Source organism: Hypanus sabinus, chromosome 19 (assembly GCF_030144855.1).
Source record: "Hypanus sabinus isolate sHypSab1 chromosome 19, sHypSab1.hap1, whole genome shotgun sequence".
NCBI classification, from domain to species: domain Eukaryota; kingdom Metazoa; phylum Chordata; class Chondrichthyes; order Myliobatiformes; family Dasyatidae; genus Hypanus; species Hypanus sabinus.
The window spans coordinates 71,524,752-71,537,384 of record NC_082724.1 but is presented as its reverse complement, the minus strand read 5'-3'; the positions used below and the strand labels follow the sequence as shown (position 1 = coordinate 71,537,384).

Here is a 12,633-nt window from a genome sequence, read left to right as displayed (position 1 = left end):
ATTTTAGTCTGGTTCTTTTTCTCTTTTTTCCCCCCTCACTATAATCTTCCCCCAGCCCTACCTTTCTTTCACTCTTATTTCCCATAATTCTCCACCTTCCCCCAGCCCATTTCCCTTCAGCCTATCACTTCCCAGCTCTCTACTTTATCCCCCCCCACCCCAAACCATTCCATGTTACTTCACTCCTGATGAAGGGTTTCGGCCCGAAACGTCGTCACTACCTCCTCCCATAGATGCTGTCTGGCCTGCTGAGTTCTGCCAGCATTTTGTGTTTTTATTTTCTGCATGGAAAATGTTGTCCTCGGCTCCCTTTTAGGTCTTTCCCCTTTCTTCTTAAAAATATATTCTGTAGTTTTGAGCTCCCTTACATTGGAAAAGCATACTCTAATAATCCACCTTAACTAAGCTTCTCATGACTACTTAATTAATTAGCAATTGATTGAGATGCAACGCAGAGTAGATGGTTCCGCCTTTTGAGCCACGCTGCCCAGCAAACCCTGATTTAGTCCTAACCTAATCACGGGAAAATCGACAATGACCAATTAACCTACCAACCTGCCAACCTTTGGACTGTGGGAGGCAACAGGAACACTCGGAGGAAACTCGCTGGGAGAATGTACAAACTCCTTACAGGCAGATGTGGGAATTGAACCTGAATCACGTGTACTGTAAAGCATTACCGTGCCACGCTTGTTCTCCTACGTTTCAAGAAACAAAGACCCAGCCAGCCCAACCCTTCCTTATAACTTTGGCCCTCTAGTGCTGACAACATCCTCATAAATCTCTGCAGTCTTTCCAGCTTGACAGCACCTTTTCTACACAGAGTCAATGTGTAGTAAGGTGAAACTGCTGATAGGGCAGAATTTCCCTAGCAACAGGATGAGTTGCAACATACAAGGTGGACAAAATCAAAAGAGCTGGAGGTGTTGTATCTAAATGCGTGCAGTATACAGAATAAGATAGATGAACTTGCAGTACAGTTGCAGATTAGCAGGTATGATGTTGTTGACTGAAAGAATAGGCAGAAAGGCAGAGGGGGCAGCATTGCTCTCTCGGTAAAAATTGAAATCAAATCATTAAGAAAAGGTGACATAGGGTTGGAATGTGTTACATCATTGTAGATAGAGCTAAAGCACTGTAAGGGTAAAAAGACCCTAATGGGAGTTGTATACAGACCCCCAAACAGAAGTAAGGATGCAGCCTACAAATTAAAAATGGGAAATAGAAAAGACATGCCAAAAGGGCAATGTTACAACAGTCATGGGGAGATTGGGAAAATCAGGTTGGTGCTGAATTACAGGAGTGGGAATGTCTAGGGCACCTACAAGATGTCTTTTTAGAGCAGCTCGTGATTGAGCTCACTGGAGGATGAGCTCTTCTGGATTGGGTGTTGTGCAATGAACCAAAATTGATTAGAGAGCTTAAGGTAAAAGAACCCTTAGGATCAAATTCACCCTGAAATTTAAGGAGAAGCTAAAGTCAGATGTATCAATATTACAATGGAGTAAAAGGAATTACAGAGGCATGAGAGAGGAATTAGCCGAAATTGATTGGAAAAGAACACTGGCAGGGATGACGGCAGAGAAACAATGGCTGGAATTTCTGGAAGCAATTCGGAAGGTACAGGATATATACATCCTCAAAAAGAAATAAATACTTTAAAGACAAAATGACACAGCCATGGCTAACAAGAGGGGTTAAAGCCAACATAAAAACTAAAGAAAGGGCATATAATAGAGCAAAAATTAGTGGGAACTTAGAGGATTGGGAAGCTTTTAAATACCAACAGAGGGCAACTAAAAAGTCATTGAGAAGGAAAAGATTTAAGAGGATGCCAAAAGTTTCTTCAGATATATAAAGTGTAAGAGAGAGGCTATAGTAGATATTGGACCACTGGGAAACAAAGCTGGAGAGGCAATAATGGGGACAAGGAAATGGCAGACAATTGATTAAGTATCTTGTGTCAGTCTTCACTGTGAAAGACACTAGCAGTATGGTGGAAGTTCCAGGTGTCAGTAACTAGAGAGAAGGTTCTTGGGAAACTGAAAGGTTTGAAGGTAGATAAGACACCAGGACCAGATGATTTACACCCCAGATGCTTCTCCATGGATTGTTACCTTGTTGTGGTGGAGAAGGTTCTGTGGTCCTGCGATCCCGAGAGCGATGCCGTCTGGAGCTATGCTCCTGGTAGGGTCACCCATGGCGGTAAGGTTGAGGGCAAGATCCCTGACAAAGACCTCAATGGTGGAACAGACGGACTAAGTTACTTCGAACTCAACGGCTGTGAAGGCAGATGAAGGCTGCAATAAATCCATCAGCTCCAATCATTGTGATTTCCATGCCATTGGAATCAGTTCGTTCATTAGTGAAGTATCGTGTGCTTCTTGGAGTGCAACATCAAGTACACGTTATACAAATACATGCACAGGTGCCTTCAGTCTGTGATCAATGGAACAAAGACCATCATTCTCGACCTCAAGGGATAGCCACGACAATGATGATGACCCCAGATGTAAGAATGCTGTTCTTGGGGTACAGTTCAGCTTTCAACACCATCATTCCATCCAGGCTCGACAAGAAGCTCAGAGACCTCAGCCTTGACCCTGCCTCATGCAGTTCGATCCTGGACTTCCTGTCAGACCGCTAGCTGGTTGTAGGAGTGGGTTCCCTCACCTCCAACCTTCTGACTCTCAATACAGGAGCCCCTCAGGGCTGTGTACTGAGTCCCCTCCTTTATTCCCTGTATACCCATGACCATATCACCACCCACAGCTCTAATCTGCTACTACATTGACGACAATACATTGATTGGCCTTATCTCAAACAATAATGAGGTGGCCTAAAGGGAAGAAGTCATCTCTCTGACACAGTGGTGTCAAGAAAACAACCTCTCCCTCAATGTCATAAAAACAAAGGAGCTGGTTATGGATTACAGGAGCAATGGAGATGGGGTAACCCCTATTGACATAGATGGATCTGGGATTGAGAGGGTAAACAGCTTTAAGTTTCTTGGCATCCACATCACCGAGGACCTCACGTGGCCTGTACATACCAGCTGTGTGGTGAAAAAGGCACAACAGCACCTCTTTCACCCCAGACAGTTGAGGAGGTTTGGTATGGCTAAATCCTAGGAACTTTCTACAGCAGCACAATTGAGAGCATCCTTTCTGGCTGCATCACTGCCTGGTATGGGAACTGTACTTCCCTCAATCACAGGATTCTGCAGAGAATGTTGTGGACAGCCCAGCACATCTACTGTTGTGAACTTCCTACGATTCAGGACATTTACAAAGACAGGTGTGAAAAAAAGGCCCGTAGGATCATTGGGGACCTGAGTCATCGCAACCACAATCTATTCCAGCTGCTACCATCCAGGAAACAGTACCGCAGCATAAAAGCCAGGACCAACAGGCTCTGGGACAGCTTCTTCCGCCAGGCCATCAGACTGATGAACTCACACTGATTTGAGTGTACTCTATATGACATTGACTGTTCTATTTATTATAAACTACTATGATTGCACATTGCACATTTAGATGATGTAATGTAAAGATTTTTACTCACGTATGTGAAGGATGTAAGAAATAAAGTCAATTCAATTCAAGAGATCATGGATGCATTAGTAATGATCTTTCAAAAAATCACAAGATTCTGGAATGGTTCCGGAAGACTGGAAAATTTCAAATGTCACTCCACTCTTCAAGACAGGAGAGAGGCAGAAGAAAGGAAACTATAGGCCAATTAGTCTGACCTCAGTAGTTAGCCATATTCAGCATGGTTTCCTCAAGAGAAAGTCTTGCCTGACAAATCTGTTGGAATTCTTTGAAGACATAACAAAAAGGATAGGCAAAGAAAAATTGGTTGATGTTGTGTACTTAGATTTTCAGAAGACCTTTGGCAAGGTGCCACACATGGGCCGCTTAACAAGCTACGAGTCCTTGCTATTACAAATGGTATTACAGGAAAAGCTCTAGGATGAATAATGTAGTGGCTGATTGGTAGGAGGCAGAGTGGGAATAAAGGGAACCTTCGCTGGTTAGCTGCTGGTGATTAATCGTGATCCAGATGAGTCTGTTGGCACCATTCCTTTTTGCGTTATATGTCAATGGTTTGGATGAGGAAATTGATGGCTTTGTTGCAAAGTTTGCAGACAATTTGAAGATAGGTGGAGAAGCAGGCAGTTTTGAGGAAGTAGAGACACTATGGAAGACTACAGATTCAGAGTATGGGCAAAGAAATGGCAAATGGAATACAGTGTTGGGAAATGTATGGTCATGCACTTTGCTAGAAGAAATGAAAGGGTTGACTGTTTTCTAAATGGAGAGAAAGCGCAAAAACTGAGGTGTAAAGGGACTTCAGAGTCCTTGTGCAGGATCGCTTAAAGGTTCATTTGCAGGTTGAATGTGTGGCGAGGAAGGCAAATACAATGTTAGCATTCATTTCAAGAGGACTAGAATGTAAAAACAAGGATGTAATGTTGAAACTTAATAAAGCACCAGTGAGGACACATTTGGAGTATTGTGAGAAGGTTTGGGCCCCTTTGAAAGGATGTGCTGAAAATGGCGAGAATTCAAAGGAAATTTACAAAAATGATTCCAGGATTGAATGGCTTGTCATATGAAGAGCATTTGATGACTCTAGGCCTGTAATCACTGGAATTCAGAAGAATGAGGGCTGACCACATTGAAACCTATTGGATGGTGAAAGGCCTTGCTAGAGTGAATGTGGAGAGGATGTTTCCTATGGTGGGAAAATCCCAGACCAGAGCTCGCAGCCTCGGAAGGGCATCATTTTATAACAGAGATGAGGAGGAATTCCTTTAGCCAGAGAGTGGTGAGTCAGTAGAATTCTGTGCCATGGGCAGCTGGTGAGGCCAAGTCTTTATGTATATTTGAGGTAGAGGTTGTTAGATTGTTGATTGGTCAGGGCATGAAGGGATATAGGGAGAAGGCAGGAGACTGGGGCTGAAAAGAAAGTTGGATCAGCCATGATGCAATGGTGGAGTAGACTTGGTGGGCCAAATGGTCTAATTTTTGCTCCTATATCTAATGGTCTTACAATACCAAAAGTACACAAAATACCAAATGCGGACTTAAAAATTGCAACATAATTTCCCAGCTCCTATACTATTGCCCCGACTGGTGATGGCCAGTGTGCTAAATGACTTTTTCACCAATCTTTCTACCTGTGACATTGCTTTCAGTGAACTATGCTCATAGCTCCCTTTGTTCTTTTACACTCCCTAGTGCCCTGCCAATCGTAGTATCAGTCCTATGCTCATTTAACTTTCCAAACATATTGCCCCATACTTACTTGTATTGAAATCCATTCCCCAGTGGACTTCATGAATTGATGAAGATTCCCATGCATTCTACAACACTTTTCTTCACTGTCAACAATACCTCCAAATTTAGAGTAATCCACAAACATTACTTATTCAGCCTTGTACATTTGTATTCAGATAATTTTTATATATAACAAATTACAAGGGTATAGCACTGACTCCTATGGCACACGAAGATTCCAAAAACCAATCTTCAGTCACCCTCCTCTGTTTTCTACCTCAGAGCCAATTTTATAACTAGCTCTCTCTGAATTCCTTGACATCAGCCAACAATGGGGAACCAGTCGAAATCCTTGCTAAAGTCCAAATAGACTACATCTACTGCTATAGTCTCATCTACCATTTTCACCAAGCACAACTTTACATGCACAAACCAATGTTGACTCCTCCTAATCAAACTCTATCTGTCCAAGTAGATCCTTACCCTCTACTGATGTCAGGCTCACCAGCCTGTAGTTGCCCAGCTTTGCCTTGCTACTCTTCTAAAACAACAGAATGACATTAGTCACCTACCTGTCTTCAGGAATTTCACCAGTGGTTAATGATGAAGCAAATATCTCTGCAAAGACCTTGCCTTTTTCTTTTCTAGCCTCCCACTGAGTCTGAGGACACACTCAGCCAGGTCTTGGGATTTATTCAACTTAATGCTCTATAAGGCTGCAACAATCTCCTCTCTGGTAATACGAATATTGTCCAAAACATCCCCAGCTCTTACGCTAACCTGTTGAACAACTATGGTTAACTTCTTCAGTAAACACTGAGGAGAAATATTCATTAAAAGTCCTAACAGTGTGCACTGTTATTAAATGTGTGGTAGATAGATGTTGCTGACAGAAAGAGAACAGTACAGGGGTTTTTAGATTTCTTTTATGGTTCTACATAATTGGAATTAAGTGAGTTTTCTTGGCGGTAGTTTTTAACCTCTGCTATTTACTTACTTGATAACTTAGTATAGAAAACAAAACTACATCCAAAAAGTGAAGGTGTCTGTGTTCTGCTTTGGTCTTCCAACTGTTAAAATGTGAAATCAAAATTCTGAATCTAAAATCAAGATGGAAATTTTTATTGTCTTAGTATGAACATTAATTTCTCAAGAGCTGTGGGAGGAAAAGTGAGGAAATATTTACTGGAGAAGAAAGTCATAGTTATGAGCAGTTTACTTAGACCACGAGGATGCTCAGTGGTTAAGACAGTTCAGGTTTAGACAGCAATCCAGCCAAAGTCAGAGCAGTGATCTGGGCTGTCTGTTGTGGCTTATGCAAAATAGAGTTGGTATCCAAGTCTATTGCAGATAGGAGAGCCTTCCTACCAATGTGATGATTGGGTTGATTTTCTTTTGTTGAATGACAATCTCAGATGCATTGTGGATGGATTTCATGGCACTACATAGAACACAAAGCACTGGTTAGGCGTCAATTGGAGTAGAATGTCAACTTCTGTTTGCCACATGGTAGGAAGATGTGGCTTTGCTGGGTGCAGAGCAGATTCATCAGGTTCAGCCTGGACTGGATGGCTTTAGTTAATGTTGAGATTGGACAGGCTGTGCTTTTTTTTAAAACTGGCTGAAGAATGATTTGATAGTGGTACATAAACCTATAAGGTGCACAGATAGTGTTGATAGGCAGTATCTTCTTTCCCCATAGAAGTAGAGAAGCAAGAGGGAAAAGGTTTGAGGTGTGACGAATGAGTTTAAAAGGGAATTGAGAACATTTTTTTAAATATAGAGACTGATGGATAATTGGTACTGTCTGCCATATAAGGTGATTCCATCAATTACCACATTCAAGAGTCATTTAGACAAACATTTAAATAAGTAAGGCCTTGGAAGATGCAGCAGGCAAATGGAATTCATGTAGATGGGCAAAAGATCAGCATGGATATTGCAAGCCAAAGTGCTCGTATCTGTACAACACCATGATTATTACTCTTTAAGCTCTTCGACTGGAAAGTCTTCTTACGGGTTCATTTGAGACCAGTAAGTATGATATAAAATGATCCACTGAGATCAAGTATGAATGAATCTTTGTAAACATCTTTATTCATAATAGAACAATACATTGCAGTTCCTCAATTCCAATTGTATTTCCTTTATTTCTTCAGGATCGTGGAGATGTTGAAGTCTATAGCTTGAAGATTGATTCAAAAGTTACATCTCGATTTGCTCACAATGTCATAACAAGTCGAGTTATAAACCGGGCATCTAGATCCAGGGAGGCACTCTTCGAAGTTGAACTGCCCAGGACTGCTTTCATCACTAACTTTACCATGTGGGTGTCTGCTACAACCTCCCAACTGGCAAAGTAGAGTTTAAAATGAGCTCATTCTTATACCCATTTTTTAGTTTTGGTTAATGGTAGCTAATATTAATTCCCTTTCTTTCAGAAACATAGTGGCCAATGGCCTTCTGAAAAAACACAATGACGTGGATTCTGCTGTCACCAATCTTAATGCCTTTCACACTTTTGGGTGTAGATCACCATGTGTAGCTCATGTGTTTTTGCCAATAGAAGCTAAAGCCATCTAGATGAAGTTGTAATTTCTCACTTTCAGTTTGCCTCTTGTGGTTGTGAACTATGTTGTTGTAACAATTGTAAGTGTGTGAAAACTCTTGTTCACACCATCTTTTCGTTTGTGATTACTATGGGTGATCAGAAAGTAGAAACCTGAAGCCTGTCATGAGTTGAGCTGTTAAATCTGTATCTAGTTAAAACAGCACACTCACTGTTCTGGTCAGGTCTTCCATAGGCTGCAAGCTCTCAACTTCGGTAGAGCCCATACATATGAACCAACAGAATGGTGTTACCAGCTGCAGGCATTTCTGCTGTGTGGAAATTCAGTTTGCAGCCACATTTACAACCTGCAAACTTTTCGGATTACAAGCACGTCACAGGAATGGAACCATGTCATAACCTGGGAGCAGACTTCTTTGTAAATGACAGATCACTGCTGACTGCAGCCAATTTCTTTGAGGCATTTCTTTAAATGAAGGGATTGTACAACAACAACTTTTATGTATGTCACCTTTAATCCCAAGGTTGGAGCATATTTAAACAATAAATGGTACTAAACTATGACAGAAATATTTTGGCAGAGACTGGAAACTGAACTTTATTCGTTTTATACCATAAGACATAGGAGCGGAATTAGGCAATTACTGTTTTATGGCAACAATGCATTAAAAATACTACATCTTACAATAAGAAATACATATTTTAAAAATTAAATTAAATAAGTAATGCAAAAATAGTGAATCAGTGTTCATGGGTTGGTTGATTGTCCTTCCACGTTAGCTTTACGTGAACTTAATAAAAGCTGAGTCCTCCAAAACGTATTACAAACTAATGGTATTGGTATTTATTTTGTAAGAAACAGAGAGCCATTAAGTATAAATTGCTTAGTGATTGAATTTTTCAATCGATGCATCAAGCATTGCAGTTAAGGTTTTGTAAAGTACCCAAAATGACAATCATGCAAATTAAGTTACAGAGGAATATAATGGAAAATGAACTTAATTTCCTTTTTAAAAGTCCTTCCTTCTATTCAGACCATGTGTATGACTAGCATTAAATTAGATCACTTTTAGTTTAACAATGTATTCTTCTGATGCTTTCATCTGTAGGACAATAAATGGTGTATTATACACTGGAGAAGTAAAGGAGAAAGAGGCTGCGCAGCAGCAGTATGCAGCAACAGTTTCCCGGGGAGAGACAGCAGGTTTGGTAAAGTAAGAGCTAAGTTATACATCTATAATTTCAAAATAATTGGCAAAGAATTGCGAAGTTTGTGAAAATAATTCACACGATGGTGCATTGTAAGCAAGATTTGCAAATGTACTCTTTCTCAAAATGTGCTGGGGGGTTTTAAGCTTTCCAGTTTCTAATGCTGAATCATTTTCAGACACTGCACAAAATGCCAATAGCAATGTTATCTACACTTCTTACTTTTCTTGTGTTCTCACACACAAAGAGCATCAGGAAGGAAAACAGAAAAGTTTAAGGTGTCAATAAACATTGCACCAACCAAAAAAATTGTGTTTGAACTAACTTATGAAGAACTATTACAACGCAAGTTGGGGAAATACGAGATGGTTATCAAAATAAAGCCTATGCAGCTTGTCAATCATTTTCAGGTATGTCTGTAAAATAACTACTTTTCTAAAACAAAAACTATTTTAACAATTGAAACATGAGATGCAGGGAACGTTTATCAGGTTAGGCAGCATTGATAGAAAAGGGAAACAGGGTTAATGTTTCATCTTGAAGACCCTTTAACTCTGTTTCCCTTTCCGCATATGCTGAGTGTTCCCAGCATTTTCTGTTTTTTTGTTTCGGACTTCCAGCATCTGCATTTCATTATTGCTGTTTTACAAATGACGTGCTGTGCATATGCTGACATTATAATGAAAACAAATTAGTATTATGTTTTTTTTAGATTGATGCCCATATTTTTGAACCAAAGGGTATTGCTTTCCTTAATGCTCATGCAACATTTTTAACGGAACAATTAGAAAATGCATTGATAAAAAACATAACTGAAACAAAGGTAAGCTATTGAAAACCTGATGGGTTTTTCTTTAATGTTCCTTTTACCGGCATTTCAGAACCTAATATCAAACTAAAATTCATTTTAGGCACATGTTTCCTTCAAACCAACCCTGGAACAACAGCGCAGATGTCCTGACTGTGGTGAAACGTTGTTGGATGGAGACTTCATCTTACAGTATGATGTCAATAGAGACCTGTCTAGTGATGACATACAGGTGAATGGATGCCATTTGGAAAGGGGTTTGACTTCTCCATGTTGTATAACTTTTTGCTGATTATATAACTCATTTCAGATTGTAAATGGATACTTTGTCCATCATTTTGCACCTACAAATCTTCCAAGAGTGCCTAAAAATGTCGTCTTCGTGATAGATCGCAGTTTCTCCATGCGTGGCCTCAAATTTACGCAGGTATTTCAATTTGCTTAATCGATATTGAGATAACTAAATTAATTTAAACATTTTCATTTATTTATGTATATTCTTTATTTTAAAATGGCCGTTCTTATTCTGAAAGATACCTCAATGTCTTTTTTGTTTGGGAGTATTCTGGAGTTAAGTGAATATAGCAGGCAATAATAAACAAGAACTAGTCTTCAGTTCTTAATGTAAATTGCAAACCTTAATCAGTACAGCTTTGAAAATAGAGAGCACAGACTGATGGCCGCTAAGAGATAGAGTTTACAAAGTGAAGTGACCATGAGACTTTCTCATATACATCAGCCAATGTAAGACAATAGGGTAATGTTAAATGGCCGGAATCAAATCAGGCAGCTCTGGCTAAGTTATTTTGTACCTTTGTGACTTGAGTTTAGGCTGACAGACTAGACAGATGCTGTCATTTAGCATATCAAAGGTATAGGCAATCAATAATTGGGCGATTTGTGTACTCCTAGCAACATTAATTTTGGGTACCTAGAATCTCTGTTTAGACCATCCATATGAATTACTTTGTCCCAGCAAAAGTGTTTGAATATTCAGAAGCGTTTCCCACTGTAGCTGCTGTAGCTGTGTAATCCAAAGCAAGAATTGTCAACCTAAAGTATCAAAGTAATCAATGTCATTGTAACTATTGGAATTGTATTGAATTGCTTACCGTGACCTTTGATCTTAAGGGATTGAAAATGTGATGTACTTTTGTATGGGAGACAACCAAGAAGAGTGTCTGCTTATCGTGATGAATAAATCTTTTTATATCACCAGTTACTGTGATCACAGTTACAACATTTACTAGTACTATTTCTACAGATTATGCCTATTTTACTAAACCTTCGACTTGTCGCAAGACTGACATTAGCGTTTAAATTGAGTCCAACATCTGATTGCAGGATTAGGATTTGCAGCTGGTGAGCTCAACATAAGTGTTAATTTCCACTGAGTGCTTTTCCTTCAATAATTTGACTCTTTGCAATGGAAGGTTAATTGCATCAGATCATTGCTCCAGCTCTTAACATGGCTGAACAATAAAAGGGGAGAAATATTGTTAACCTCAGGTGCTAACGTGAATAATGTTTTCTTACTTACAGACAAAGATTGCATTTTTTAGAATCTTGGGAGATATGGATGTAAAGGATCATTTTACTTTAATCGTTTTTGACTCCACTATTGAAACATGGAGAGATTCCTTTGTTCAGGCAACACCAGAAAATGTACTGCAAGCAAAAAAATACATCCTCTACTTGCAGCTGGGGGCAGGTAAAGAAATACTTTCCACATGACTAATAAAGATGTGATTATAGATAATTGCATGTTTAGCAATATAATTATTGCTATCATAAATTTGAAATGCATCAGCTTTTTATATTCTTATGTGCAGTATGAGAATTATGGATTGTTTAATGATGATTGTTTATTTATAACTATCCCTGGGAAAAAGATGGGAAACCATCTTCTTGAAAAGCCCCAGTCCATCTAGTGAAGGTAATCCTTCAGCTCTGTTTAATAGGAAGTTTCAAGATTTGGATCATGATAAATTTCCAACAAAGAATGGGATATTACTTGCTTTAGGTGATGTTCGAATGTGCTTGTTTGCTTATGGACTTGTGCTTATGATTCTATTATGGAGGTGAGGTCATGGTTTTTGAAAGTGCTACAGCAAAGTGGATTTTTTAAATGGTGTAGGGTGTGGATGGTAATTACATGAAGGATTACAAAGGATTAAACATTTGCTGGGAACACTGTAAAACTCCAGTAATCTGGCACTCTCAGGACATTAGAGGTCCTGAGTAGCAATCTCCTGGAATATTGGATATTATTCCTATTAATATCCCAACATGCTTCCATTACACAAAAATACAACTGCAGATGCTGTGGATCAAAGAATACGTACACAACGCTGGAAGAACTCAGCAGGTCAGGCAGCATCTGTGAGAAAAGAGTAGCCAACGTTTCAGGCCGAGACCCTTTATTAGCAAGGCCCGATAACGGATCTTGGCCCGAAACGTTGGCTACTCTTTTCTCACGGATGCTGCCTGACCTGCTGAGTTCTTCCAGTGTTGTGTATGTATTCCATGCTTTCATTACACTCTTTAATACCTTTCAGTTTCATGAGGACCAAGTACCAAGCTCTGGTGATTTTAAAGGAAGTAGGAAATGGATCTCAAAGAGTTCCAGCTTGACAAAAGAAGCCACAGCTTACAAGCATCGTTGACTCTGACTCCAGCCACGCACATTTCCACGTTCCAGTGTTCCCAACCCCTACTACAAGTTAACACCGAGCCCACTGTTCCTACCCCATCCTAACTGT

The 12,633-nt window shown here is 39.7% G+C and overlaps 1 protein-coding gene across 6 annotated transcripts in view; it reads left to right on the top strand.

Annotated features, from left to right (window-relative positions):
• Nucleotides 1-12,633, top strand: part of LOC132378039 (inter-alpha-trypsin inhibitor heavy chain H3-like) — a 73,136-nt gene that overhangs the window by 4,436 nt on the left and 56,067 nt on the right. For all 6 annotated transcript variants that reach the window (XR_009506871.1, XR_009506870.1, XM_059944672.1 and 3 more), the window contains exons 4-10: nt 7,445-7,611; nt 8,964-9,068; nt 9,311-9,473; nt 9,776-9,886; nt 9,975-10,103; nt 10,182-10,298; nt 11,414-11,582. Coding sequence is in view for 4 of the 6 variants with exons in the window: in XM_059944672.1 (XP_059800655.1) it covers nt 7,445-7,611; nt 8,964-9,068; nt 9,311-9,473; nt 9,776-9,886; nt 9,975-10,103; nt 10,182-10,298; nt 11,414-11,582 (961 nt within the window). In the remaining 2 variants the exon portion in view is untranslated. The remainder of the gene's footprint in view (nt 1-7,444; nt 7,612-8,963; nt 9,069-9,310; nt 9,474-9,775; nt 9,887-9,974; nt 10,104-10,181; nt 10,299-11,413; nt 11,583-12,633) is intronic.